This window comes from Rhineura floridana, chromosome 3 (genome assembly GCF_030035675.1).
Source record: "Rhineura floridana isolate rRhiFlo1 chromosome 3, rRhiFlo1.hap2, whole genome shotgun sequence".
Lineage (NCBI taxonomy): Eukaryota > Metazoa > Chordata > Lepidosauria > Squamata > Rhineuridae > Rhineura > Rhineura floridana.
Genome location: NC_084482.1, coordinates 73,559,225 through 73,587,116, shown reverse-complemented (window position 1 = coordinate 73,587,116; position 27,892 = coordinate 73,559,225). Strand labels below are relative to the sequence as shown.

The following is a 27,892-nucleotide window of genomic DNA, read 5'->3' as shown; positions in this document are numbered from 1 at the left end:
AATGTTCTATCTATTTTTTTAATCATTGCTGGGCAATCACAATTTGATTTAGTTTAGTTTTATATGGACAGAACACAATTAATGACAAAAGATAACGAATGCTAAAACTGATATACAAAAATTGACATTTGGTACAGCAACAGAGTCAATAACATTCAAGCAGGAGGTTAATTTGTACATATTTGAAGAATAAGAAACAAACATATACATATATCATGAACAACACTAAAAAGGAGAAACTGAAAGGGGTGCTGGCCAGACTAAAGGCAACCCTTTTTATGGAATTGCAGAGATAGGAGAATTTCATCAGGTAGTTTTTCACCTCACACTTGCAGTGACAGGAGAAACCATACATGGTGAAAATTTTCCCTGCTGTGAAATTCTTAAGAGTCAAAAATAATTGCTATGTTTTCTGTAAAGAAAGGAGTATGGTAAAGGCAAGGAAATGGCACTAATCCCATACAGACGTATGTTATGCTGGTCCTTACATCACTATCTAGCTGCCCTGGGAATTTGCAGTACAATCTGATAGGTATCTACTCAGACGTTAGCTCCACTATAGTTCTATAGGACTTACTCTGGCAAGTGTGCATAGAATTGTAGCCTTGGCTCTCTCCTCACATTTCCTGAAGGGACCGATTCATCTTCCACTTTTTCACTAGTAACAAATACCAGTACCAGAGTGTGATGAATAGGAGGATGAGGTGTAATAAGAAGAGTACAGGGATTTTAGATAACCTTTAATAACCTCTAAGTCTGAAGTAGGTACAAAGGCTGTTCCCTCAGATTTTACATTCCAGTAAAATCTCTGAATAAAGGGCAGCACCAGGAAAATGGCTGCACCACCATCTCCTGCGCCACCCTTCTAGGATAGCCCATAATAGCCCGGCTATCCCCACAAAATCTAAGTAGCAGTAGAACCTTCCATGGTCCTGGACGAATGTCTTGCTGCCCTACCAGAGATGCAACTCAGTCTCTGGCTTTATAGCCCTTGAACTAAGTTAAATCACAGAAGCATCTAATTAAGGGTCAAATGTGACTGGGAAGATTTATGATTAGGATCTCCCTTTGTTTTTATTTTTACTGATTAACAGCTGTTTTAAGATTTGGAGATGCTCTGAAAGAGGATGGTTAACCCTTTCCTTCTCCACCCTTTCCCCAAACTGCTATTTACACTGTGGGGAGTAGGAAAGGCAGGTAGGTGTAGTATGTTGAATTTGGTCCTATGACATCCATACCTCATACCTGCCAGTTTCCCCCTGAAAATGCCCCCACCCCTGCTTTAGAGTTATGAGACAAACATGGGTTTGGGAACCCTGTATTTTCCTCATAGAATCTTCACCTTGAGACTGCAATCCTAAACAGATTTACTCAGAAATAAGTACCACTGAACACCGAGAGACTTAGTTCCAAGTAAACATGTTCATGAGTGGGCTGTTTTAAGGTAAACACTATTCCTTTGGGGTTTAATAAGTGATGGATGGATGCAAAGAAAATTGGCACTACATTTAATACTTTTGTGCAACCCACATTTTTGCTATTAACACGTACTTAGGCGTAAGTCTAAAAGGGTTGGAAGAAGGCAGCATTAACTACTTAAGGATTAGAAATCTCTGTCACCATCAGTGATTACCATAATACTTCCAAACTGAAGTACCCTTTCCTAGTGCCTAATTGCTGTTCTGGAAATTTTCTTCTTTTCACTCACAGAGAGGACACTTTTCAAGGTGCCAGCTGATATTTAGACATTAGTTTGGTTCTAGAATTTCAGTACTCCCAATATTAAATTTATTATCAATAACATCTAAAACTTGATTAGGTACAAGACCTAAGTTACTGTTCTAAACATTTGAGTCATTACACATTTCTAAGCAAAAGTTGTACTCTGAAACTTCCTCCAACATTTCTGTTTTTGTGCAATGTCTTTTGCATTTGACTTACAATATTTGTAATACAGCTATTACCAGATGCCAGGTGCTCAAGGGATGACGGCAGCAGAAGTGGTATGTGGCAGCATGGCCTCCATCCCACAGTGCAACAATTACTTCACTCACCCTTCTCGTTTGATGTAGCAGGTAGGCAGAAAAATATGTTCATATAACCTTTTCAGTTTCACTGCTTGATTTCAGCTGTAGGAAGAATGCAAGTACATAAAGACAAACATAGGATAATAAATGGAGCATGAACAAGAGCAGTAGTAGCTGTACCACTATTACTTTGCATTTTTGCAGGGCAGGGAGTGTAACTAAAATAAACTGGACATTATTGTCTAGGGTTGTTTTAAAAAACATACACACAGAGAGAGAGAGAGAATGAAGCAGTAGTATATTGTTGAGACTGTAGGATGATTTAGAATGAGACAACTGCCAAAGAGCTGCATTGAAGGGAATATTTAATGTTTCTGTAACACTCTTCATCTTTCGTATGGGCTACTATAGCCTTCATTTACAGAATAGCAATCTAAGGCAAGCAGCATAAATGATGTCCCCTAAACATCAGAAGAAAACTCAAAACGAGCAATGCTGAATTGCCTTTTAAGAATGTGCTAGGATGCATTTATCCCTCTTTGAGGCTTCTTGCACATCCATCATGTGGCTGCTTCTTCCAGAAACCCATATGTACAGGTAATCCTTATACAGTGCCTTTTCTCAGTCTGATGGAACCATTTACCCTTAAATAAAAGCACTGAAAAACTACTGTGCTGACCCCAAAGTATTACTTCTGTATATTAAAAGTAAAAAGGTAGAATAGAAGAATGCTACAGTTGCATGGAAATTACTTCAATCTGCAGAATTTAAAACCCAGAATTCTGCTACTGACATTTCCAGACACGGCTGGCTAGGGAACAAAAACATCTTCAACTATATACAAAGTTGGGGGGGAAGGGAGATAGAGAAGTTTAGAGAACATTTACCCCCAAAAGTTGTAGCATGGTACAAGCCAATTAACACAATTTGGTTTTGAGTTAATCACTAAAAAAAAAGTATTTTCCTAGTATAAAGCCACCTAAAAACCGTACTGCACAAAACCTAACTAATACAATGAAGATTTGGTTAAAAAAAGCTATTTCCAAAAACACTTTACAGATAAAGGCTTTCAAGTGCTGTAACTAGGTGAAAATGCAGTCAATGAGAAACAAAGCCGCGTGCCATGTAGTGTCACAAACACAGTTATGGTTTAAAAAGTTTTAATGCAGAGTCTCAAAACGCTTCAACCTTCTTTGGAAGTTCACTCATCAGGTGGTTCCATCTCCTCTGAAGGCATGATTCCTTTTCTTTCTTCTTCTTCTTCTTCTTGCTCCTGCTCAACAGCAAGGGTTTCCTGGGCTGTGATCAAGTTCTGCTCTTCCATTTGTCCTGGTGGTTCTTCTTCTCCTTCTTCATCACCTTTGTTTTCTGCACTACCTCCTTCAACTAGATTTTCCTCAGCCAGATTGTCACCTTTAGTTTCTTCTTCAACCTTGCTTCCTTCACCTTCAGCTGCTCCCTCTTCCATATTCCCACTTGTCCCTGCCTCACCTTCCTCATGTTCCTCTTTCTCTTCGGGATCATCTGTGAAGGGATTCTCACCCTGCAAAACAAAACAGAATCACATGACGCCAAGTGTGAAACATCTGAACTGGGCACTCTACATATACATACTTGGGTAAGCAAGTTTCAATTGATGGAAGGGAACATCACATGAAGATAATTTTAAGGTCTTGAGTTTTGCAACAAGGACTTTTTCGTTGTTGTTTTTGCTTTATGCTACAGAGCATGAAGAAAAACAAACACAAAAGCACACAGGACAATTTCTATTCCTTTTTTTCATCAGTAGATATAATAAAGTTTCCGATACCAGTCAAAGTCAATGGATCATTTTTAGGAACTATGAAATAGCAGCCAACAAGTGTCTTGGTAACATTCTATAGAAAGGTTTTCTGAAGACAAGAATGTGCTCTCCATTATGCAATCAAGCTTATTTCTAGCTTTTAGCCTCCACTAAGTGGCAGAGATTTTAAAAAACTGCCCCACTCCCATGGGCAAATGTGTATCACTTTATCAAGTTATGCAATATACTGCAATTTAAACAGCAATTACTGTTCAGTCTGAACATGTTCTTAAACTATCCAGAGTATTGTAGACATGCTCCTAGTGTAAAATCCACAGGCTGATTGTAGTCTCTTCCCTCCTATTTACAACTCCTTGGGGAAATTCCACATCCCACTGTTTGAGGCTCTTTGCCATCTCTTTATAGAAACATATAAATGCTGCCAAAGCCCTTCCAGAGCAGAATGGAAATGAGAATGGCAGCATCATTATGCCTATATTTCTCTTCCTGTGTACAAAGGTGTATAGTAGATTTGACACCAGATATTCAAGCCTGCTGCAGCTTACCAACCATGCTGCAAACCCCGCTTGTATCTGTGGACTTTGGGGTAATGTGGATTTCTGCAGAAATTTTGAAGAGGGAGAGAATGGGGCAGAAAGAAGAAAAACAGAGGTATTTAAAAATGGGGATATAGAATACAACAGAATACAGACAGAATACAACACTTTAGGGTGCAGAGTGAACTGCCGAGTAAGGAAACATGGGGTAACTAAGAGATGAAGGTAGATATCTGTAGATGGGGAAATGGAAAGGAGAAGGGATGCAGCGACATGCAGAGAAGGAAGAAGTTGACACAGAAACGAAAAATTAAGACAGCGACCTACAGTGGCGCACATAAAAAAGATAGTGCACTGTGAGGTATAGAAAGAAAATAGAGGTTAATGGAAAATGCATTAACACTTAGTTAATTTTGCACAAATAAAAGCTTTCCAATGGTTAACATTGTGATATGACCCTTTTAAGTTAGTAAAAAGAAGAAAAGTTGTATTCAACATGTGTGTGAGAGAGAGTGTGAATGGGACCTAAACTTCTCCTCTTCTCTCTACAGCCCTCCATGCGCTCTCAAAATCTGCTTTGGGGTGGTGGAGTATCATCTGGAGCAGATTTTATTAATACATGGGGGCTGCAGGGGAGGAGGAGAGAAAGACTTTCTGCTGCACAAGCATAAAGTCTGTTCTTACAGCTTTGGATTCTACCCATAACCCCTCCTAGGGCCATTCTTAGATATATGTTTACCTTCAGATACTGCTCCAATTTTTTGCTGATAAGTTTATTGTTAAGAATACTTCTTGCAACCACTAATGATGATTTCTTGGACTGTTCCATCATAGCCTAGAAGACAAAACACAAGGAAATCAGGGTCTGTATAAATTTTATTTACATTTCATTATTTAGATCTAGACAAAGGCTAACCAGAGGAGGGTTTCCAAATAAAATAACTTTTCACACTTAGTTCCTCATGAAGGGATAAACTATCTAATGTTACCTACTGTGATTGGGCACTTTAGTCAATTTGGGCCACTGAGTGTCTAGGAAGAGAGGGTAGAGAGGTGGAGAAAGTAAAAAATCCTTTTAAAGTCATACATCTGGACTGTTTTGGTTTTACTGAATCCAGTATCAAGGTCATGGGGTAAATGGAGACCTAGTCCAGTGGACTGGTAAGTCTGAGAGCTAGTTTATTTTGCTTTCAGCTTCCCTCTCTGCTTTAGGTTATACTTTGGAAACTGAAAACAAAACAAACTAGCTTTCTGACTTGGCAATCCACTAGGTCCCCATTTGTACTGAAACTTTAATATCCAACCAAACATCTAAGGGCAAATTTACCCTTGGCAGTGCAGATCTGTTTGTGGCGTGTGCTCTCCACCTCTCCCAGTAAACTATAGGTAATGCAAAAGACAGACATGTACTGCGCTGCAGCAATTGACCAGTTTCCTAACCTATGCCCACTATATGATGCAAGAGATGTATCTCCCTTTCACAAGTTACAGTGTTCAACACAGCAAAACACATCTCCTACATAAAATGTCTATAGGCCCATGCACTTAAAAATTCCTTTAGCTTCAGGGTACTGAAATGAACAGGTTGTCTGTTTACAATTCATGTACCTCTTAACAAATTCAATGGAGCAGATCTTTTACAAAATCAAAAGGGAAGAAAGATTAGAGCTACATTTTGGAGCCAAAGAATTGCTGAAAATTATGGGATGCCATTAGTGGTTATATTACTGCCATGAGAGTAGCAATACTCAAGTCTGGGATATAAAATTTTAAAATAAATGCTACAGTCCGTTAAGCACGTTCTTTAAAATATTCTTACTTTAAAAAGAAAAATTAAAGCACTAATATGCACCCTAAATGATTTAATTATTTTAGCATGTATCTGCTTCTGCCATTAGAAAGTTGAACCATGTAGCAATCATTCAGACTTGTCCAATGTGTTCTTTTGGTCAACAGTCAATTCAGCAAATCCACTTACTCTGCGATTGTGGTTATGATCGAGGGATTTCAGATGTTTCTGGATAATTCCATACTGCATTGGAATGAAGAGGTCACAAGCAACACAGTGAGCAGCCTCCACCTTTTTAACGAAATGTTCCATGCCTATGTCTGAGGAAAGGTAAGGAAGTCCACATATTATAGTCTGTAGTATAGGGTACAGCAAACCTATGGTCATTAAGGAGTAGTTAGGATTCAAATCCCACAATCCCTAGCCACAAGGCCAATGGGCAGCAATGCAGTGACTATATCAAAGGGCCAAAAGGAAGTGGGCATTCAATACTCATGTCAGCTAGTAGCAAAGACAATTTAGGGTCATCTTTCTCTCAGAGACCCTCTATCACATTTTCTGCATGAACACTGAATACCTACCCTGGGTAAGATCCTGGTCTTTGTAGATCTGTTGTATAACTGCATTAATGTCTTCAATTGCTTTACGACGCTCTTCTGTCTTCTTTGTTTTATTAGCAACATATTCCTGCATTGTAGAAAAAACACTTATGAACACTCAAAGTATGTAAAAATGTACTGGCCTGGCCAAATGAAATTATGCTCAGATTACTCCACAGTCAAAGCTCTGCCTTCCTTTTCCTCTCAAGGTATGTAGTTTCATGGCTCATATTCATTCATCAGTGTCTGCTCTTCCAGAGAAATAAAAGGAAGAACTAAGGTAATGGTAAGGACATGTAGTGTACCAAAAAATGCAAGCAAGGACAGCACAGATGAACAACTGAGGTATAAATGCCAGTCTGATGCTTTTATTCCAATAGACATCCAAGAGATACCCTTTTTGTCCCGCTTGTAATAATTCAGAATGAAGTGACACAGGGGGATTGGGAAACAAAAAACAAAGTGCGCCATCTAGCATTGCATGTTAATGTCTCAAGGAAAACGGAAGGCAACTGCTCAAAGGGAAAAAAAGGCTCACCTGGAGGAAGTCAGCTGTTTGTTGGGGCAGCTTGGTTCCAACAAATGCAAAGTGTTCTTTGTGAAATTTGCTCTCCAAATGATTGGTCATCTCATCCTCATAGAAAGTGCGATATTTGCACAATGAACATACAAACTGAATCCTGTTAACGCATGTCAAGTTAAAAAAAAGCTAAATACATTCTCTTTGCAAAGCAGTCATTTGAGAACTTCCACTTTACTTTATGTAGTCAACATGATATATATGATTTACTGTAGCAAAGATTACAATATACTATAAGATAATGTTTTATTAGGCAATACTGAAGTCATACTCCCAATTTACAGAGCGGCAGAAGGGGTGCTGGCTGAGGAGGAGCCAGTGGAAAGCTCCGCAACATCCACTTGTCATTAAAGAGCCACCGGGCCAGCAGAACATTAGCTCCACCTGGAGCTGCATACATAAATGAAAAAGAAAAAGCCGTCTCTCATGAATAACCCTACTGGTGAGTAAGCACTCCCCACTGAGTTCCATTAGAATTGTTCTCTTAGACTGACCTTTTTCTTGGCTAACTTTGGCCTGGATTAGGACCCACAGGAGCACTCTGAACGCAAGTTAGATATGGCGTAAGTCCCCCCACTTGCCCCTTCCTCCGACATGCCCCCAGAACACCCCTTTCTGGGTCTTATTCCGGTACCCCTTCCAGCATAAAATAGGAGTTTGATTGAGCCCATACTCTTTGTAGACCAGTTATCCTGAAACTGCTGTTTGTGAACTACTGGCACCATCAACTCTCCAACCTTAAACTTCTTATTCTACCCCTACAAGCAATCCCCCAAACTGCACAGAATTCCTGTACAGCAATGATGTAGAGTGTGTGAGGGGTGCTAGCTTATTATTTTTTCAGCAAACAATAGTGTTTTTAAAATTATAATGCTTTTGATTAACCTTTGAAAGTACATCATGAAAGGTCAACCTACACCAACTTGCTGAGAGTTGATAATGTGATTTTACATGTCAATATAGTGAAGGAAGTAATACAGAGTGAAGGATTTTTCTTTGAAACACAAGAGCGCATTGCATTGTCCCAAACCCACTCTAGCTACTAGCATACCCCAAAGTCTTCTGGAGAAGGCTTACCTTTCTACCATTCGATCACGATACCTCTTTTTTTGCCTCTCCTGTGTTTTCTTACCAGCTTGCAATTTGCGCTTGATTTGACTGATCTCTTCTTGAATTGTCAGAGCTCCTACATGAAATGTTTTAAATATTTTAAAAAGATACCTACTCCTGGACTCTATTCAAGTCAATTAACCTAGATAAGATTGGGCTCCAGATCCCCATTCTTGCTTCCCTGAAGAGACCATTCATAATTTATTTATACACCTTATGAGAATTGTTTTTGATCAAACTGTTTATAACTTTTCTAAATAAATAAATAAAATAAATGACAGAAAAAATACTAGTTTCCTGGGGTATAATCAGAACTGGAAGCATAATTTCAATTAAAAATTTAAAACAAATTTAATTGACACAAGACAAATTCAGTGATTATTTACATAGTTTAGAAGTTTAGTTTCCATCACAGATTAGTGGAAAGTACTGCATATCAAATAGGAATCTGTCTGTATACTCATTACATTAATGGCAAAGCCTGAGATACAGTTGAAACTAACTTTGAGCTTGATCCCACAATTCTTTTGTTATATGATAGCACGCAGTACATTTCTCTTCAGGTTATTCCATTTCTTTAAAAAGTTTAAGTGTTGCTGTTTATATGCAGCGTGTCCAACTGGCAAATTTTCTTGCTTCTGAGACCTATTAATGTTGAATAATTTCATTGTCTGGAAGTCATTTGCTGTGTACGCTGAAGGCACTACCACATTGGTACTGGGAACTGCTAGCTCAAAGCAGTTGGAGTACACCTCCACAAAGGAAGAATAGACTAGGTTTATTGCTAGAATTACCATTTTCCCAAAATAAATATCTGCTAACTTCATACCTGAAAGTATTTTGATAATGGTAAATTTCACTAATTGAGTACTCAAGACACACTTTGTAGGAAATACTTGTTAAGTCAGTTCCTAACCAGCATGTAAATGCTGGAGCCTTATAATTTATGAAAGGGTTATGAAATGGCTCCACTAATGGATATCTCCTATAACATTCCATGCAACCCCCTGAAAAAAAATCACTAATAGGCAAAAACCCTTGCGGTTTAAGAATGTACCTATCAAACTTTAAAAAACAGGGAAACTGGGCAGCTATAATGAATGCACCACGGGAGCAGGAGACCTGACCTTCTCTGAGATATTGTAAAAATGTAAATGTACTGCCTTCAAGTCGATTCTGACTTATGGTGACCCTATGAATAAGGTTTTCATGAGGCTGAGAGGCAGTGACTGTTCCAAGGTCACCCAGTGAGCTTCATGGCTGTGTGGGGATTCGAACCCTGGTCTCCCAGGTCATAGTCCAACACCTTAACCACTACACCACACTATAATCTTTCTATAGCTGTTAAAGATAATTGCTTGATTTTTAACTATACTATGGAACTAAAATGAATAATTTGATGGATGTTATTCAAATTAAAATGTATGCCCCCTAATTGCGTTTGTTGTCTTGATTTTTGTGGTATACTATACTGTCCTACAAATTGGTCAAAATGCAAACACAATTTGGGTTGGTCTTTCACAGTCCAATCTACTTCCTGTGTAGCTTGGAAGAATTTGGTAACATGTGCCTCTGAGCATATGGTGAGTGGTGGCAACACCTGCCGTCTCCAAAGATAGAATTACATTTTTGTATGTTTGTTGGTGTTATCCATACTTTGCTTCTTTTCTGTATTACTATTGTTTCTACAGAGAATCGAACCAAGAATATTATATTTCTCTCATTATTCATCCTAGAAATCTGTGTCAAATTTATTTTTATTAATTTCATAGCCTTTTTATTGGTCGATGTCATATGATGGTGAAGACAGCCTTTTTTGTTTCAGACTGGAGGTTATGCTCCGTTTCTATTTTGGGCGCATTAACAGTTGAATCTGAAACTGTAGTTTGATGTAAAATAAGATGGATTACAATATGTTGCTACTTAAGCAATGACTCTAGCTGTTGGAAAAAACAAACTTGGCCTGTCGAAGATGCATGTTTTGAGCCTGCTATGCTTAAACTACTCAACTTAAGGAAAGGTGGGCATGGTCAATTAAAAACATAGAGCACACCTAGAATTTTGCTAGAATATATTTCACCTCCCACTGTTTTATCTTGTGCAAACTGAGACACTCCTCATGTTCATCGGAAACTATTCTGCAGAATACTCAGTGCCATTATTCCACAATTGTTTGTGGAGCTTTTTTTTAGTGTTTCTGTGAATATGTGAAGTACAGCAACAGAAGCAAAAGATAATGATTTACTATAGGAAACTTCATTAAAATTGCAAAGTAAATCAAACATATTTAAAGTGACTACCTAAACTATATCAACTATATAAAAATTGTGGCTTTCTCCTGCTAAAACCAGATCAGCACAGCACATGTCATGTTTCTGTTATTTGGGCTGATTGCAGGTGTTGCCACCACTCACCATATGTTCAGAGCCACATGTTACCAAATTCTTCCAAGCTGCATAGGAAGTGGAGTGGACTGTGAAAGACCAACCCAAATTGTGTTTGCATTTTGACCAATTTGTAGGGCTGTCCAATATCTCAAGAGAGGAGGTCAGGTCTCCTGCTCCCCTGGTGCATTCACTATAGCTGCCCAATTCCCCTGCTTTTTAAAGTTTGATAGAAAGATCTGTTGGCTATAGGCACATTCTTAAACTACAAGGTTTTTTGCCTGTAAATTTCCCTGCTTTTTAGTCTGGGGGGTAAGAAATGGAATCCTGTGCAAGTTTGCTGAGAATGGATGATCATTTGAATGCTTACTGAGTTCAGTGGGATTTACTCCCATGCAATCATGCTTACGACAGGTAAAACTGACCATGGGGAGGGAAGCCGGGAGTGGGCAGGGGAGGAGGAAGAAGGAAGAGGGGAGGAGGAAGAAGGAAGAAGGAAGAGGGGAGGAGGAAGGGAAAGGAGAGGGGAAAGGCAGGTCTGATCATTTGCATGCTTATTGAGTTCGATGGGATTTACTCCTGTGCAATCATAGCTAGGATAGGTAAAACTGACCGGGGAGGGGGAGGAGGGGGAGCGGAGAGTAGAGGGAAGAAGGGCTGATTTTTAATTAATTTCAACAGATTATGAGAACTCTGACAGAAAAAAGTCCAAAAGGGGTCTGGGTTTTTCCTCTCTCTCTTTACACTTTGAACTTTCGATTCTCTCTTACTGTTTTGTGTATCACCATGAAAATGTAGAGGGTTGTTAAGCAAGCGTTTGAGTTCAGGACTATAAGGTTTGAAAGGTTTTGTTTTGAAATGAGCTTATGGGAAGCATCAGAATGGCATGGGGGTATTTTCAATTTAACATTGTGGAATGCGAAAAATCCATGCTGAATATAGTATACAGCCACTTTTGTAGCTGTATAACAACATCATCACTCAGTGTCCTAACACATGCACATTTGAACTTGCCTTTCTCACAGTCTCCTTTTCTTTCTTCATCTTCACCACCTTCTCCCTCTCCCTCCTAAAATGTAATTAAAAACACTGAAGAATAGAGCTGCATTTGCTTACAAGCCAAGGTCACAACACATTTGACAATAAGCTTTACATCAGGAAATCAGGAGTGCTGCTAGCTACCAAGATTACTGGGGGCTCAGACAAAAAACAGCAACTGTTCACAACAGTAGAAACACCAATACGGTAGACTGTGATTACATGATTGTCCTTTATGTTTTAGCTATCATTACACAGAGGTTCTCTCTGCAAAAATAAGCGCTAAAAATAAAAACCTTAGTAACTTCAGAATGTATTAGTTTCATGATTTCATGCTCTAAGAAACCGCTCAAAATAATAAAATTTCAAGTACAATCTGAGAATTGGCACCAACTCTAAATTTGGATAGTAATTAACCATATGCAATCCAATTTTGTTTGGACTGAAACATGATTCTGTTCAGCTCTGCATTGAACCAACTCTAAGCTCAAATTACATGAGAGGTGAGCAATCCATGGTTCTCTCAATGTTGTTGGACTCCAAATCCCATCAAGCGTCAATGTGAAAAATCTAACATTTCTGCCCCACTTCATACCCTACTGGCCTTCTGACTGCACCTATCAGCATTACTAAAAGTAAAACAAGCCCTTATGAAGAGAAAAACACTCTGCACCAACCAAATGCCAACTGCTATATGAATATAGCAAAAATGTGGGTGATTGATATCCCTCATCATTGTACTTGGACAGTTCCCCACTTCACCATGTATTCCAGTTAGATAACACTGCAGCTCTTCACTATATTTCCGACTCTTTCACTGCGCACGTTAACCACCAGGTCCAGAAGTTCTAGTGCTATGACACCTCCCTCTAGTAGAATCTCTGTCCTTCCACCAGAAATTGAATCAACAAAAAGGCAACTGATGTTATTTTATGTCCTTCCATCAAGGCTACAAAGCATTAAAGTCTACTGTTCAACCACAGTTAACCAGGCCCTTTCCTTTTTTAGATCTTAGTGTCAAAGAAATCTACATTTTGGTCTTTCAAGAATTAGTGCCAAGTACAATATAATACATTAAGTTACTAATTATTTGGAAGCAGATGAATTTTGTAATAGGTGCATACCTTAAATCTGTTCAGTACATAACTGGAAAAAAATACCATAGTTCTCACCTCAATTATATCTTCTTAGGGTCAAATTTGATTCAGAGCAGAGTGAACGAGGCAATTACCCCAGTCTGCATATTTTGAGAGCCATGAAAGGATAGCTAATTATCAACAATTTAAATTATTATACTACCTATTGTTGTGGGGGTTGGGAATGTGCCTGTGTGCACCTCAGGCACCAGTGCCTTGAGTCAGTTTTGTCCTTTAAACATTCTCCATAACCCAGCCACACTAGTTTCTGCTCTCTGTTTTGACCTACACAAAAAGTGGGCAGCATGTGGGAAGGGCACCATGGCAGAGCATCTTTTCTAATGCTTGCTCCTAGCATAAATCAATCAATCAATGGGATTGTAAATCTTTCTAGCAAGACTAAATTCAGACTCACATTTTTAGAGCCCTTCTCAGCAGCTTCTCCTTCAGGACCCTCTTCTGAAAAGAGCAGCATATCAGGTAACTATGCATAATACAAAAGGACTATAGCACTGCAACCTTATACATGTCTACTCAGAAGCAATTTCCATTGAGTTCAATGGGGTTTGCTCCCAGGTAAGTGGACACAGGATTGCAAGCCTAAAACATTTAGTCAAAAATATTATTTTAATATTGAAAACTAATGGGCAGTGAAATGAAGACAAGGCAGGCTTCAATAGCAGGCTCTTACCATTATCAGAGTCAGAATTGTCAGAGCCATCAGTTTTTGCTGCCTTGCTGTCAGGCTCATCAGAGCTGTTAGCCTGTTTTCGCTTATTAGCAGTTGGCTCATTCTTTATTCTTTTTTTCTATGGATTGAAATACATTATTTTTAACCATATATATATGACCCAAGAGTTCTTATCACCAAGATATGTACACCCAACCACATTCTAAGTTCTCTACACTCAAATAAACTTGTTTCATCAGGTACAGATTCGCTGGCCTAACACCAGACCTATTTTATACAAAGCTTCCCAGCCAATCACAGATCACACTTCCTAAATATGACTAAGATCCACAGGTCAATCTTTTCAGTACTAAGGCAATATACTGAAGACAATGAGATTCTCCTAGAACAGCTTAAAAAAATTTTTAAAAGTGCCAGCAAATTTCAGAGACAGAAAAAGAAAATGTTTCCTATACTAAAACAATTTAAGTTACAAAACAGGCTGCTTTGCACTAGGTTCTAGGCAGTTCCCTCACTGGGCAATGTCCTTAAAAATGTGGCAGAAAACAGGTGGGAGAAGATTGCATAAGTACTTACTTTAAAATCTGCGTCCCACATTTTCCAGTTTCTCCTCATTCGTTGTTTCATGCCGCCTCCTCCAAAACGCATGTTGCCAGAGAAACTTCGCATTCCCTGGAACATGTTGTATTCAGGGAATAGTTTGTGAGAGAAAAGGGATGGGGGCCTATTGGGGCCATGGCCCCGTCCTCCCATTGGCACTGGCGGGTCATTCCACTGTCCGCCCATGCGCCCAGTATATGCAGATGCCATGGGCCTGTTATTTCGCCTGTCTCTGGCCCAGTTCTGACCCCGATGGCCAAAGTTGTCACGTGCTCTGTTGTGGTACTGGTCCCTGCGGTTCCCATAGGAGCTGTCATAGTGGCCTTCATAGGCATTGTCGGTGTCATGTTCAGCTTCACTGTAATCATAGCCGGATCTGTACAGATCACGGTCGTTCAGTGAAGACCTTGAGTCATAGGACTCATATGTATCATACCTGCAAGAATTGCACAGCAAGCAAGGAATCTAATCAGTAGCATATAGAGCACCATGTTAAAGAGCTTGCAAAGAAACAGCAGTAGAAACAAGTTACATTAAAAAAACAAAAACCTCAGAATTGTTCTAGATTCAAAGTAATAACAAAGCTCAACTGAGGTTTTAACTCAACATGAGAGTAATTCCCTCAGACAACTTAGCAGCGGGGAAGAGAGGATTATCAATATAAGGGCTACATAGAACAAGAATTCTGTTTAGCCTCAGTCAATCATAGAAAGAACATAGGACTCTGATCAGATTGGCAAAGAGGTCTTCAATTTTGGGGGACTTATATAAATTCTTAAGTTTTGCCTATTACTGGTTTCACACTCCAATCACTTCAGGTGTTCAGGTATGCTAAGATGAAGTCCCTTGGTGCAAAGTCAGTTCCCACCAATTACTGGGAGTTTGAAAAAGGAAGTGTTTATAATAAGAAAGCAGCTATATAATAAGAGATATATACATGACATTTTGCCTGCAGGAAATTTCAGTGCAGGAACAACAATGTGAGCAGACCTAACAATCCCATCTTCTAAGCCCACTACAATGAGTGGCTGAGACAAACAAGTGAATTATATTTTTTCCAATAAAAGACAGCTTTGAACTAGCACAATTTCAAAAGAATATTCCATAAGCTGCAGAGGAACTTTGGATTTAAGCTATACACTATACACGTAGAAGTGTCTGCATGTTAATTAGCAGATAGACTCTAAGAGAGATGACACCGTTTAAGGCCAAAATCCACGTTAATCCTGACAGAATGTTGTTTCAACTGCTATTACAGCCCAACACAAAGCCATGTTGCACTTAATAAACAAGCAATGGACATAAGTGCAAAAATCAGCAGTCATGCTTTGTATCAATGATCTGAAAGCAAGGGCATGGAAAGGAAACAATGGCTGAGGAGGAGACTTTAAAAGCTAACTCAGAACAGAAGTATTAAGCTCAGTTATCCCATCTACCAACTCCAAAGCACTTGTGCTATGGTATAAATTGGCACAACTCATTTCTGTAGCTGAGCCTTCTATGATAATGATTTTCTAAAACAGAAATCTGTTTCAACAACCTGCAATTTAGTCTCCAATGTTCACCTGGGCTCTCAAGTGAGAATTAACAATGCTGGGTTAGTATCTACCTAGGATGAGAGAATTGAAAATTGGAAGATACTTCTCACTGACTCCAAAGCATGCACAGGGCTGCAACTTTAGCAATGACTGTTAACTTGAGTCAGCACCTGCCATCAGGAGATTACACTTTATGCTTCCAGTACATAAGATCTGTAGTCTAAATGCAGAAATATTTTTTCCATTTAACTGTGGCACAACTATCTGTAACCATTTCCCTACTCAAGGCAAGAGGTGGTGTATGAACGAGTGCAGAGGACACACACTACCATAAGCATATTTGATACAACATAATCCATTAAGGATCCCTGTAAATCTCCTATTTTCTATTTTTATGACAATGTTGTAGGTTAATAAGCAAAACAAGATAGTTTAGACAATTAAGGAGAAGGGTTTTTTTTAACAAAAAATATCAGAATACCCTATTATACATAAGCTACTTTTAGAACCTGGTAAATGAACAATGTCAACACAGATGAAAGCAATACAGAATGCTATGCATAAATCTAAGCAAAACAGTTTTTAATATAGTGATCTCTTGACAACTGTCAAGTATAAATGTCTCCAAGCAGGAATGACACATATAGCCTATTTAGACCCAACTACATACACCTGACCTCTAGAAATATATCCACAAAACAGATTGTCAATTACAAAACACTAAATATAGCCAGTCTAGTAAAGTGCACTAACTGTCTGAAAGTAAAGGTCTTAAACTGTTAAAATCTCAGATATAAATGGCAAGCAATTACTTCTTTTGACATCTTTATAATAAAGATGCACCATGTATCCAGCCAGCCAGCAAAAAAACACTAGTTCCTTCAACAATCCAAACTTCCTTACATATGAATAAAGGCTCATGTGACTTATTAATGACTTATATGAAAGATGAACTAAAAAAAGATTCTACAGAATTCTCTACTTACTCAATTTATGATTCAGTTGGTTGGAGCAAAATGCAGAGAAACTTAAAATATGAATCCCATTAATGTCAATAGGATTTGAAGTGCATTCTCTGTATAGGTCACTACTTTCATAAACTATATGAAGTTGCTAAAGCCTGCCTTTATTTCAGATTTTTATATTACAATTAATCTATGAACTATTATAGTATTAACAAGCTTTCCTCGCTCAAACACATGTGTAAACACCATATTTTCAAAGCCAAAGCAGAGGCAATACAACTTAACTAATTATGTCCCCCCCAGCTCTGTAAGCAAGAACGTAGTAGATATGAAGCAAAGATCAATGCTATTAGTCAGAAGACAAAGGGAACAAGCGCTTAGGTAACAGCACAATGTTGGATCAACACACCTTTCAGAAAGAGTAACTACCTGATCTATAACTATTACTGAACCTTTTCACCTTTGTCTCTACACTCACCTGTCTCCACCTGAGCCATAATGTCCTCCTTGCATCGTTTCAGTTTCTAGATGAGGCACCATATCTAAGCGCTGGTTAAATTTTATTACATCATCAGCACTGGTGCCAGTGGATGCGTTAAAGTTCATGTCTGTATCTGAATTAGGCATTTCCCAAGAGTTTGAAGTGGCCATACCATACCCATAATTGCCAGAGTTATCCTGACTGTATCCATATCCATAATTATAGTCCTCGTAACCTAAAATGAGAAGCAGTCATTGAGTTTTTCATTAAGCATAGATTGCTATGTATGATCATCTAATGTAAGATTGTCACCATCAAGAATACTCCTTCTCTTCAGGACATAATAGCTATATCTTTGGATAAGCATTTTCTGTAACTCCTGCCAAAGCTTAAACCCTTTGTCTATGGCAAAAAGTGTATAGTGCATTTCCTGCTAAAGCCAACTCTCATTGTTTATCTCATTTGCAAAAGGGCTCAACTGCCACTGCAATACTACTATACAGTGCCTCTCCCAAGCTCATAGCTGCAAACCAGTATGAGCCACCAGTAGGATAAGATAATAGGATACCAGAACAGATATAGCACCATTAACATGATCTTCAGGTCTATCCAGGTCGCTAGACAGGCCCAAGGTGACAGCCTCCATGGGCAACACCTACTACCTTGGGTAATGAATTATCAGGTTTTGAAAGTGGCGCTTACAGAACAGACTCACCTCTCTTCAGGGGAAGGAAAGTTTCCAGGGAAGACACTAAGCACCTTCCCCAATCTGCAATTACCTATTTACATGAGAAGTCAGCTTAATTTGCAATGGCCAAGAAAGCCCTCCCAAGTCATTTTCAAAAACTCTGGCAAGTGGCACAACAGTGTGCATCAGAAGAACCAAATGCAAGACACAATATTTCAGCTTAACAGACCATCACTGTAAACAAGGACACAAATTAAGAACTAAAACTGATTATGTGAGGAAAAGCAAATTCATCACATTCAGTAAAAAAGTTATGCAAAATAATGGTTTGATTCATTATTATTGTTATTATTTATTTCATTTATGAATAGCTTCCCATGAGGCATCCTAAAATGATTTACAATATATTACTCACTCATTGGTCTGAGAATATTAAGCAGAGCTGGATTTCATCATGCCTTCTACATGGTTTTATATACTCTGCTGTTTTTTATACTCTTTACCAAAGATGAACAGGAATGTATGATCTGAAATCCATTATCAGAACTCTTCATAACCTGAAATAAACAGTGCAATTCTATGCATGTTTACTTGAAAGTAAGCCCCACTCTATTCTATGGGGTTTACTTACTTTTGTTTATACAATTGCAGCCTTACAGTGCAATCCTAAATATAGTTGGGAGTAAATCCCAGCTTAAGTGCCTGAATTCCCATGAAAATTTATGGTGCTTTGTTCCTCTTTAAACATCTGGGGAAGAGCAGACAAGTAAGCAGAATTTTGTTACTATGCTATGCATACTTTCTTGTGATTCAGTCCCACTGAAGTAATTAGGATATATCTGCATAATCATGCATAGGCTTGGACTATTGGTATTGCTACAGTAATCTGATAGGAGGAGATGGAAAAAGATAAATTGATGCCTAAATTAAACATGCAGACTATCAAAGATCAGCCATAGGTAGGAATTCACAGTAGCTTCACCGACAGACATGAGCAAGGCAGTACAATGTTAAATGGGACTTAAGATGCTGCTTTTTTCCATCGGTATTAAGTGGCAGAAGATATTAAAAGGAGGAAATACAGTGAACATGTGAAAAATGTGACATTTCAGTATTACCCAAGTTTGATTAAACTATTATGCATATTAGCACACTGAAGATTTTATAGTACTTGCCTCTATTTGTGCCAGAATTCCAGTTTCCATAACCTAGAAAGAAAATATTTATTTATTTATTATTTGCTTTATATCCCACCCTTCCTCCCAGCAGGAGCCCAGGGCGGCAAACAAAAGCACTACAAACAAACACTTTAAAACATCTAAAAAACAGACCTTAAAATACATTAAAACAAAACATCTCTAAAAACATTTTTTTTAAAAAGCTTCCGAGACATCTTTTTAAAAAGTTAAAAACATATTGTTTAAAAAAGAAGGGTTTAAAAACATATTAAAAACAATTCCAAATCAGATTCAGACTGGGATAAGGGCTCAACTTAAAAGGCTTGTTGAAAGAGGAAGCTCTTCAATAGGCACTGAACAGTTAGCAGAGATGGCGCCTGTCATAATATTTAAGGGGAGGGAATTCTACAGGGTAAGTGCTGCCACACTAAAGGTCCATTTCCTATGTTGTACAGAACGGACTCCTGATAAGATGGTATCTGCAGCAGGCCCTCACCTGCAGAGCACAGTGATCGACTGGACATATAAGGTATAAGATGGTCTTTCAGGTATCCTGGTCCCAAGCTATATAGGGCTTTATACATCAAAACTAGAACCTTGAAATTGGCCCAGTAGCAAATGGGCAGCCAGTGCAATTCTTTCAGCACCAGGTGACATGTTGGCAATACCCTGCCCCAGTGAGCAGTCTCACTGCCGCATTTTGCACCAGCTGCAGCTTCTGCACCAACCTCAACAGCAGCCCCACATAGAGCACATTACAGGAATCCAGCCTGGAGGTTACCAGTGCATGGACAACAGTGGTCAGGCTATCCCTGACCAGCAACAACTGAAGCTGGTAAAAGGCACTCTTAGCCACTAAGGTCACCTGGGCCTCTAGCAACAAAGATGGATCCAGGAGCATCCCCAAACTATGGACCTGCTCTTTTAGAGGGATTACGAACCCATCCAAAGCAGGCAATTGACCAATTATCTGAACTAGGGAACCACCAACCCACAGTGCCTCCATCTTGCTAGGGTTCAGACTCAGTTTATTGGCCCTCATCCAGCTCATCACAGAGTCCAGGCAGCAGTCCAGGGTTTGCACGGCCTCTCCTGATTCAGATGTTACAGAGAAATAGAGCTGGGTATCATCAGCGTACTGATGCGTACAAAAATTAGGTTAGTTATAAGGGTGTTGTCAGTCCAAAATACAATTGAGGGGTATCAGTTAAGCAGACCTTGTATGAATAATCATTGAATGATAGTTAAATGATGGGGAAAAAGTTCAACAAAAATCTACCTAATGTAACAATAATCTCAATTGATATTTTATAAATAACCTTTAAAAAATGACCTGTGGACAGACAGAATACACTTATCTGCCTGCCCATATTCTAACACAAAGAACCTCACAACAATATTTATGTGAAACCCTGTCTTCTGGTGTGTACACCATAATTGCACATGTTGGTCTAACCTAGAGATTAGAGACTTGACAACCCGGCAAGGTCTGTCTCTGAAAGGAGATCCCATGCTATTCTTTTAAATAGCAGTTGAAAAAAGCAATTGAAAAAGTAATAAAGGGAGAGGGTGGGTTGAGTTAGCTGAAACCCAGGAATCCATAGCACAAAACAATTGAGACCTATCAGCCTGCAACATCCTGTGAATGTTGCCCCCTAGTAGCCAACATCATTTCATTTTTTAATTTATATTCTCTTAATTTTAAAAATATATCAAGAAAAAGCTGTTTAAAACCATCATATGTTTTTCATCCATCAGTCCCCCTTCCTGTTCATTTTGCCTTAATGATTTCAACTTTCCCTAAAAGCTTCTGTCTGTTTAAAACTTTAATTTGTTATGAATTTTACATATTCTGCAGCACACTTACACCTGTATGTATGTAAATTCTCAAACTGGCAAAACACTGGAAAAGTTTTTTTAATTACTTTATTCTAGCCTGTTAAAAGCAAAGCTCAGATAGAACTGTTTAACATTATTAAGGACATTACTAAAAACAGATGCCTAGAACCCCTTCAGATTTTCACCTGCCTGAATGGTGGGGACAATCCCCCTGGGTTGAAAATGCTGCTTATGAATGCCAGGTCGGTGAATGGTAAAACAACAGCCATTCACGATCTGATACTGGATGAGCATGGCCGACCTGGCTTGTATTACAGAGACCTGGTTGGATGAAGATGGGGGGGTGTTAATCTCAGCTTTGCCCGCCAGGTTTCTCTGTACAGCAGCAGGCAAGACCTGGGGGGCGGGGAGGTGGAGTTGCAGTGGTCTATCGTAATACCATTCCCCTGACCAGGTGCCCTATCCCACAGTCTTCAGGGTTCGAGTGTGTGTATCTGAAGTTGGGTGGCTGGTACAGAATAGGGATTCTGTTGGTGTACCGCCCACCCCGCTGCTCAACAGTCTCCCTTCCTGAGCTAGCCGGGGTGGTCTCGGGGTTGGTGTTGGAATCACCTAGGTTTGTTGTACTGGGGGACTTCAACATCCATGCCGAGACCGCTCTGGCGGGACTGGCTCAGGATTTCATGACCTCCATGACAACCATGGTCTGTCCCAAGTAATATCTGGTTCCACTCATGCTGCTGGCCACACTCTGGACCTTGTGTTCTGTGCTGGATGGGATGATGGTGATCTTGGTGTGGAGGAACTCTCTGTAGTTCCGTTGTCATGGACAGATCACTACCTGGTTGGGTTTAGACTCACTGGGACTCAAAACCTCTGCAGGGGTGGGGGACCGATTAGGATGGTCTGCCCCAGGAGGCTGATGGATCCGGATGGTTTCCTGACAGCTCTTGGAGTTTTTTCCTGTCACCTCGGCAGGCGATTCTGTTGAAGCTCTGGCTGACCTCTGGAATGGGGAAATGGCCAGGGTGGTGGACATGATCGCTCCTGAGCGTCCCCTCTCACGGAATGGAGCCAAACCAGCCCCCTGGTTTACCAGGGAACTGATGGTGATGAAACAAATGAGATGGAGACTAGAGTGACGGCGGAAGATTCGGAGCGAGTCTGACCGAACACGGGCTAGAACCTATCTGAAGGCCTACTCCGTGGCAGTGCGGGCAGCAAAGAAATTATTCTTTTCAGCCACCATTGTGTCTGTGGGGAGCCGACCAGCAGAGCTGTTTCGAGTGATCAGGGGTCTCCTACATTCTGGCCCCCGAGAGGGTAATATAGCCTGCTGTCAAGAATTTGCACGGCACTTCGCAGACAAAATCGTTCCGATTCGTATGCTATAGTTGATACACGCTCAGTGGATGTAACTTTGGCTCCTGCTTGTCCAATAATAATGGATTCTTTTCAACTTGTGCAACCTGAGGATGTGGACAGGATCCTTGGAGAGGTGAGGCCCACCACATGTCTGTTAGACCCTTGCCCTTCCTGGCTTATTAAAAGTGCCAGAGGGGGCCTGGCTGAGTGGGTGAAGGAAGTGGTCAATGCCTCCCTACAACAAGGCACAGTTCCAATGTGCCTAAAGGAGACAGTTGTAAGGCCTTTGCTGAAAAAGCCCTCCCTGGACCCCTCTATTACGGATAATTATCGGCCAGTGTCTAATATCCCATTTCTGGGCAAGGTAATAAAGTGTGTGGCGGCCTCCCAACTACAGGAATTCCTGGATGAAATAGATTATCTAGATCCATTTCAGTCTGGTTTCAGACCCGGTTATGGGACAGAGATGGCTTTGGTTGCCTTGGTAGATGACCTACGCAGAGAACTGGACAGGGGGAGTGTGTCCCTGTTAGTTCTGTTGGACATCTCAGCGGCTTTCGATACCATCAACCATGGTATCCTTCTGGGTCGCCTTACCGGGATGGGACTTGGGGGCACCGTTTTACGATGGCTCAGTTTCTTCCTGGAGGGGTGAACCCAGAAGGTGGTGCTGGGGGATTCCTGTTCAACTCCTTGGCCGTTGGCCTGTGGGGTCCCTCAGGGTTCAGTTTTGTCCCCCATGCTATTTAATATCTACATGAAACTGCTGGGAGAGGTTGTCCGGAGGTTTGGGGTTTGGTGCCATCAGTATGCAGATGACACCCAACTCTACTTCTCCTTTCCACCTAATTCCAAGGAAACTGTCTCGGTTCTAAACCAGTGTCTGATAGCAGTGGTGGACTGGATGAGGGTGAACAAGCTGAAGCTTAATCCAGACAAGACAGAGGTGCTTCTAGTCAGTCGAAAGGCAGATCAGGGAATAGGGGTTCAGCCTGTGCTGGATGGGGTTACACTCCCCCTGAAGACGCAGGTTCGCAGTTTGGGTGTCCTCCTGGACTCAGCCTTAAACCTGGAGGCCCAGGTTTCTGTGGTGGCTAGGAATGCTTTTGCACAGTTAAGACTAGTGCGCCAACTGCACCCGTTCCTGGAGTCGTCTGATCAGGCTATGGTGACACATGCCTTAGTTACATCCCACTTAGACTACTGTAACACGCTCTACGTGGGGCTGCTTTTGAAGACTGTTCAGAAACTTCAGTTGGTGCAATGAGCTGCAGCCAGAATGTTAACTGGGGCTGGTTACAGGGACCATATAACTCCCCTGCTGCAACAGCTCCACTGGCTGCCAGTCTGTTTCCGGACACAATTCAAAGTGCTGGTTATGACCTATAAAGCCCTATACGGCTTAGGTCCAGGCTGTCAGACCGTATCTCCCTATATGAACCTGCCCGGGCCCTGAGATCTTCAGGAGAGACCCTTCTCACGATCCCAACACCTTCACAAGTGTGACTGGTGGGGACACGAGATAGGGCCTTTTCGGTGGCTGCCCCTAGGCTCTGGGACTCCCTCCCTAGGGAGGCAAGAATGGCCTCCTCTGTGCAGTCTTTCCGCCGACAGCTAGAGACTTTTTTCTTCCAGCAGGCCTTTGGAACTGAAGGTTTTAAGGGTAGTGACTGAAGAGGATGCTGTATGTTATTGTTTTACTTGTAAGCTCCTAAACTGGGTTGCAGTATTTTAAGTGTATATCTAATTGGTTTTAACATTTTAATAGTTTAATCCTGTTTTAATGCTGATTTTATATGTTTATATATTTTATATTTTGATAGGTTCTTAATGATATGTACTTATTTTTATCTGGAAGCCGCCTTGAGTTCCAGTTTGGAAAAAGGGCGGGGTATAAATAAAGATGATAATAATAATACTACACAAACAGGATAAACTAAATGATACACAGAGAAATCAATCCTAAAAGTAATAGCATGAGGACTGCAACAACTACACCCAGTAAATCTCTATTCCTCAGCACTCTTGACAAGTAGTAAATCAGAAAAGGAATAATCCATCATGCAGTTCCACAGACATGATTGTCAGATTATGGTCTGAAGGTACATGAGGGCACCACCTTGGTAAAGCTAAGCAGGTCTGAGTCTGGTCAGTGCCTGGATGGGAAACCACCTGGAAACCATCCATAAGCCACCTTGAATTCCTTGATGAAGGACAGACAGGATATAAATGTAAGAAAATAAATAAATAAAATAATTCACATTAGCTTTCAATAAAGGCTCCCTAAAATGGAATATTAGGGGTGAGTAATCTTTTGCAGGGCAGTGCATATGTACTCTAACATGCAACTATGGTTTCAAGATCAGGAGTATGCCACATTATCACATGCTCCTAGTTTATTCTATCTCATGCAGACATTGCCCCACATCATCCCTTCTCCACCCTCATTTAGGATTGTGTGTAACTGTTACTGAGTTCCTAATCATGGTTTATTTGGTGCATCCTTTATTACCACCAACAATCACACTGAACCATGGAAAAAAGGTATAGGGAATTCCCACACAAGGTGTGGGGAAAGCACACAATCATGTATTTCTCCAATAAACCATAGCTATAAATAGTACAGTGGGGAGGACAGCCTGGCTGGGAGTCCAGAGTCTGTGAGTTCAAATCCCCACTCGTGTCTCCTGGGTGTCAAGGGCCAGCTAAAGATCACCCCCACAGCGAGTGGCTCAGGGGTTACGTGCCCTGCCACCTGTGCAGCCATGGGCAAGCTACATAGTTCCAAGCAGCCCAGTTGCCCCCCAGCTGGCAGTTGCAGAAAAGGAAAGGGCTGGCTTGTGCAGCTGTGGCAAGCTGAGCAGGTCCTAGCCAACTGGGGAGGACTAGCCTCAGAGGGAAGCAATGGTAAACCCCTTCTGAATACCGCTTACCATGAAAACCCTATTCATAGGGTAGCCATAAGTCGGAATCGACTTGAAGGCAGTCTATTTCCATAAATTGCACTGCACTGACCTTAAGGCAGCAATAACTACTACAAATGCATCAGTTCTGATCTCTGCTGTTTAAGACCTCTTCACCCTAATCCTACCCTTCTAAATGAAACATTAATGTCCACAAAGAGCAGAGAGGTACAACAGTTAGTTGTTCAGCATCTAATATCTCTACAATTTGCTAAAAAAAGCCTGTGTTACTATCAGAAGGCAGTGGCCCTCTGAACTCTAACACACACAGTGTTTTCACTAAAGATGAGAAACACACCAATTCTCAATAATTTTATTAGTATAATTAATCCAAAGTATCTTTACTGAAAGATGAAGTAGATCTTAAGGATTTTGCAGAAAACCCAGGTAGGACAGAAACAACTTTTCCAGAAAAGACTTAACAGATATTGTGAAAAACAAAAATCTTTGTAACCCTTTACCTGACACCAAATAAAGCTTAGAATATTTTATGCTACAATTAGATCCGGAAAAAGTAACCTGCCATTAACTGTGCAATTCTACACATCTACTCAGAGTAAGCTCACTGAGTTAAATGAACTTTCTTTGAGGTAAGCACATACAGGATTGTGGCCCAATCTCCTTCTCACCCTCATTAACGTTAACTTTTTAAAGTAAGAGGGTGACTTCTCAAGTAAGGGGATATTAAGATTACTCAGGAGTACTCTTCTTTCACCCTTTTGTTTCCCAATGTTCAAGGCAATTTCCAAGGTTGAATAGGCAAGCCCTAGTTCAAAATAAGCCCTGCACCTGACTCACGAATAAAATAATTTATCATTTAATTACCATAAACTATTTGTAATCCAAATAGGAGTCATTATTTCCTTAAACAATCAAATTTGGCTCATCGCTGAAGTCAAAAGGAGAAAGATCTTTATTTCAGAATTAAGTTAATAATGGGTCAAAGCTTCAGAAATATAGTTCCATGTCCAACGCTGCTGCTAGTCTAGCACAGCAGAACTTTCCCCTCCTCTCTCCTGCAGCCCCCTATGCACATTCTAATCTGCTCCAGCGAGTTGGAAGACCCTCTAGAGCGGTTTTTGTGGGTGCACAGGGAGAGAAATCCCATCGTATGAAAACTCCCTACACGATATTGGATACAAACAGTAGTTCTCACATCTCAATATCAAGACTCTACTCAAATGTTTGGAGCCAAACATATAACTGGGGTCAGATTACAAAAATATTGATCACAGTTGTTCAGAACAAATGCAGAGGAAATGAATGTGACATGCAGAGCTGTCATATACAGAATTCACAAAATTACTACAGAAAGAATTTGTATTACTTTAAAGTTCACCTAGACTGTCCAAGAGAATGAGCAAATTATTTTATTTCTTACGTTTTCAGATGAAAAGACTAAGAAGCCATCCATCAAGTTTGTCTTCTGTATGCACTATTTATTGTTTTGGGGCACAGGTTCTGGACTATTTAAACTGCATACAATTCCATCTGTAGCCAGGCAACCATAATGATAATAAAAAGGCTAACTCCTATTGTATGAAACAGATTTTGCTAAACATATACATAACCAAAGGTTTAATACATGTTGACACCATATTTATGCAAAACCATATAGCACCCTAAGAGAATACAAAGGCCACATATACCCCATCATAGATAAAAATAAACAGCACAACAGGATTCAAGGAAGTATGCCTACCAGTGCCATTTTCATTTCAGTTGTTACGTTCGCACGTTCTTATTTTATTTAAAATGTACCATTCAAGATCCCAGACACAGACTGGTGGCCGTGGTGACTGGGGGTATGAAGAATGGAAAACAACTGTAGTTATTCCAAGGGAAGCCATAGCTGATCGGACATTGGAATGGTGTTTCCCCAGGCCCCTGCGCCACCTTCCCACACCCACTCCTATTATAACCACTCACAAAATCCAAGTAGCGAGTTGCGCGTGTGCAGACGACAGATATGCAAAGATGCCAGCCTTCCTCCCTGATTCTGAGGCGGCGAGCGCAGAGGATCAGCGCTGACATTCATCTCTCCCCATCCCTTGCACATTTACAGAACGACGGGCGGGCGGCTAACTAACCGAGGCAAAAGGGGGTAACTAGGGCGGCACACCCTACATGCATCGTCTGAGGACATACATCTTTCTCTCTCCCCCTTCTATATTTGGCGGGAGCAACGAGAAGACGACGCCTGATAAACACCTCAATCACAGGCGGAAAGGGGGGTCGAGGTAGCACCACCCGAAAAACAAGAGTAGGCAACGCTACTGACCCCACCCCCTGGGATGTTGACACAGGCTAGGCCCTGCGCTCCCTTTGGCCCACTCGCGATGGCAGGGAACACGACCGACCGTCCCTCCGGCACGACAGACAGACAGACCTACCTCCCCACCCCCCGCTTACCTGAATAGCTCATGATGGCGGTGGTGGCTACACCACACAACTCCGCTCCTCACACCCGTTACCTCCTGCGCCAGACGGCAACGGCAACGGCAGCTTGCTAATCCCGCCTCCCGACACTGCTGGCCCTGCTCGCTCACCTAGCTGGTCAGCCATTGGTGGCCGCGACCGT

The 27,892-nt window shown here is 40.7% G+C and overlaps 1 protein-coding gene across 4 annotated transcripts; it reads right to left on the bottom strand.

Moving 5' to 3' along the window:
- On the bottom strand, positions 1-27,892 carry AKAP8L (A-kinase anchoring protein 8 like). 4 transcript variants are annotated; one of them, XM_061616557.1, is made up of 13 exons: positions 27,724-27,892; positions 19,142-19,174; positions 17,276-17,513; positions 14,271-14,730; positions 13,695-13,812; positions 13,419-13,462; positions 11,844-11,898; positions 8,413-8,521; positions 7,294-7,435; positions 6,738-6,843; positions 6,346-6,476; positions 5,107-5,202; positions 1-3,570 (listed from the first exon to the last, which is right to left on the bottom strand). In XM_061616557.1, the coding sequence occupies exons 1-13, from the start codon at positions 27,734-27,736 to the stop codon at positions 3,229-3,231; spliced, it is 1,887 nt and encodes a 628-aa protein (XP_061472541.1). In that variant the 5' UTR covers positions 27,737-27,892; the 3' UTR covers positions 1-3,228. The 4 variants fall into 4 exon arrangements, with proteins under 4 accessions (XP_061472541.1, XP_061472543.1, XP_061472542.1 ...); XM_061616559.1 differs by having other exon boundaries at positions 17,456-17,513; positions 27,724-27,889; XM_061616558.1 differs by lacking the exons at positions 19,142-19,174; positions 27,724-27,892 and adding an exon at positions 18,382-18,475.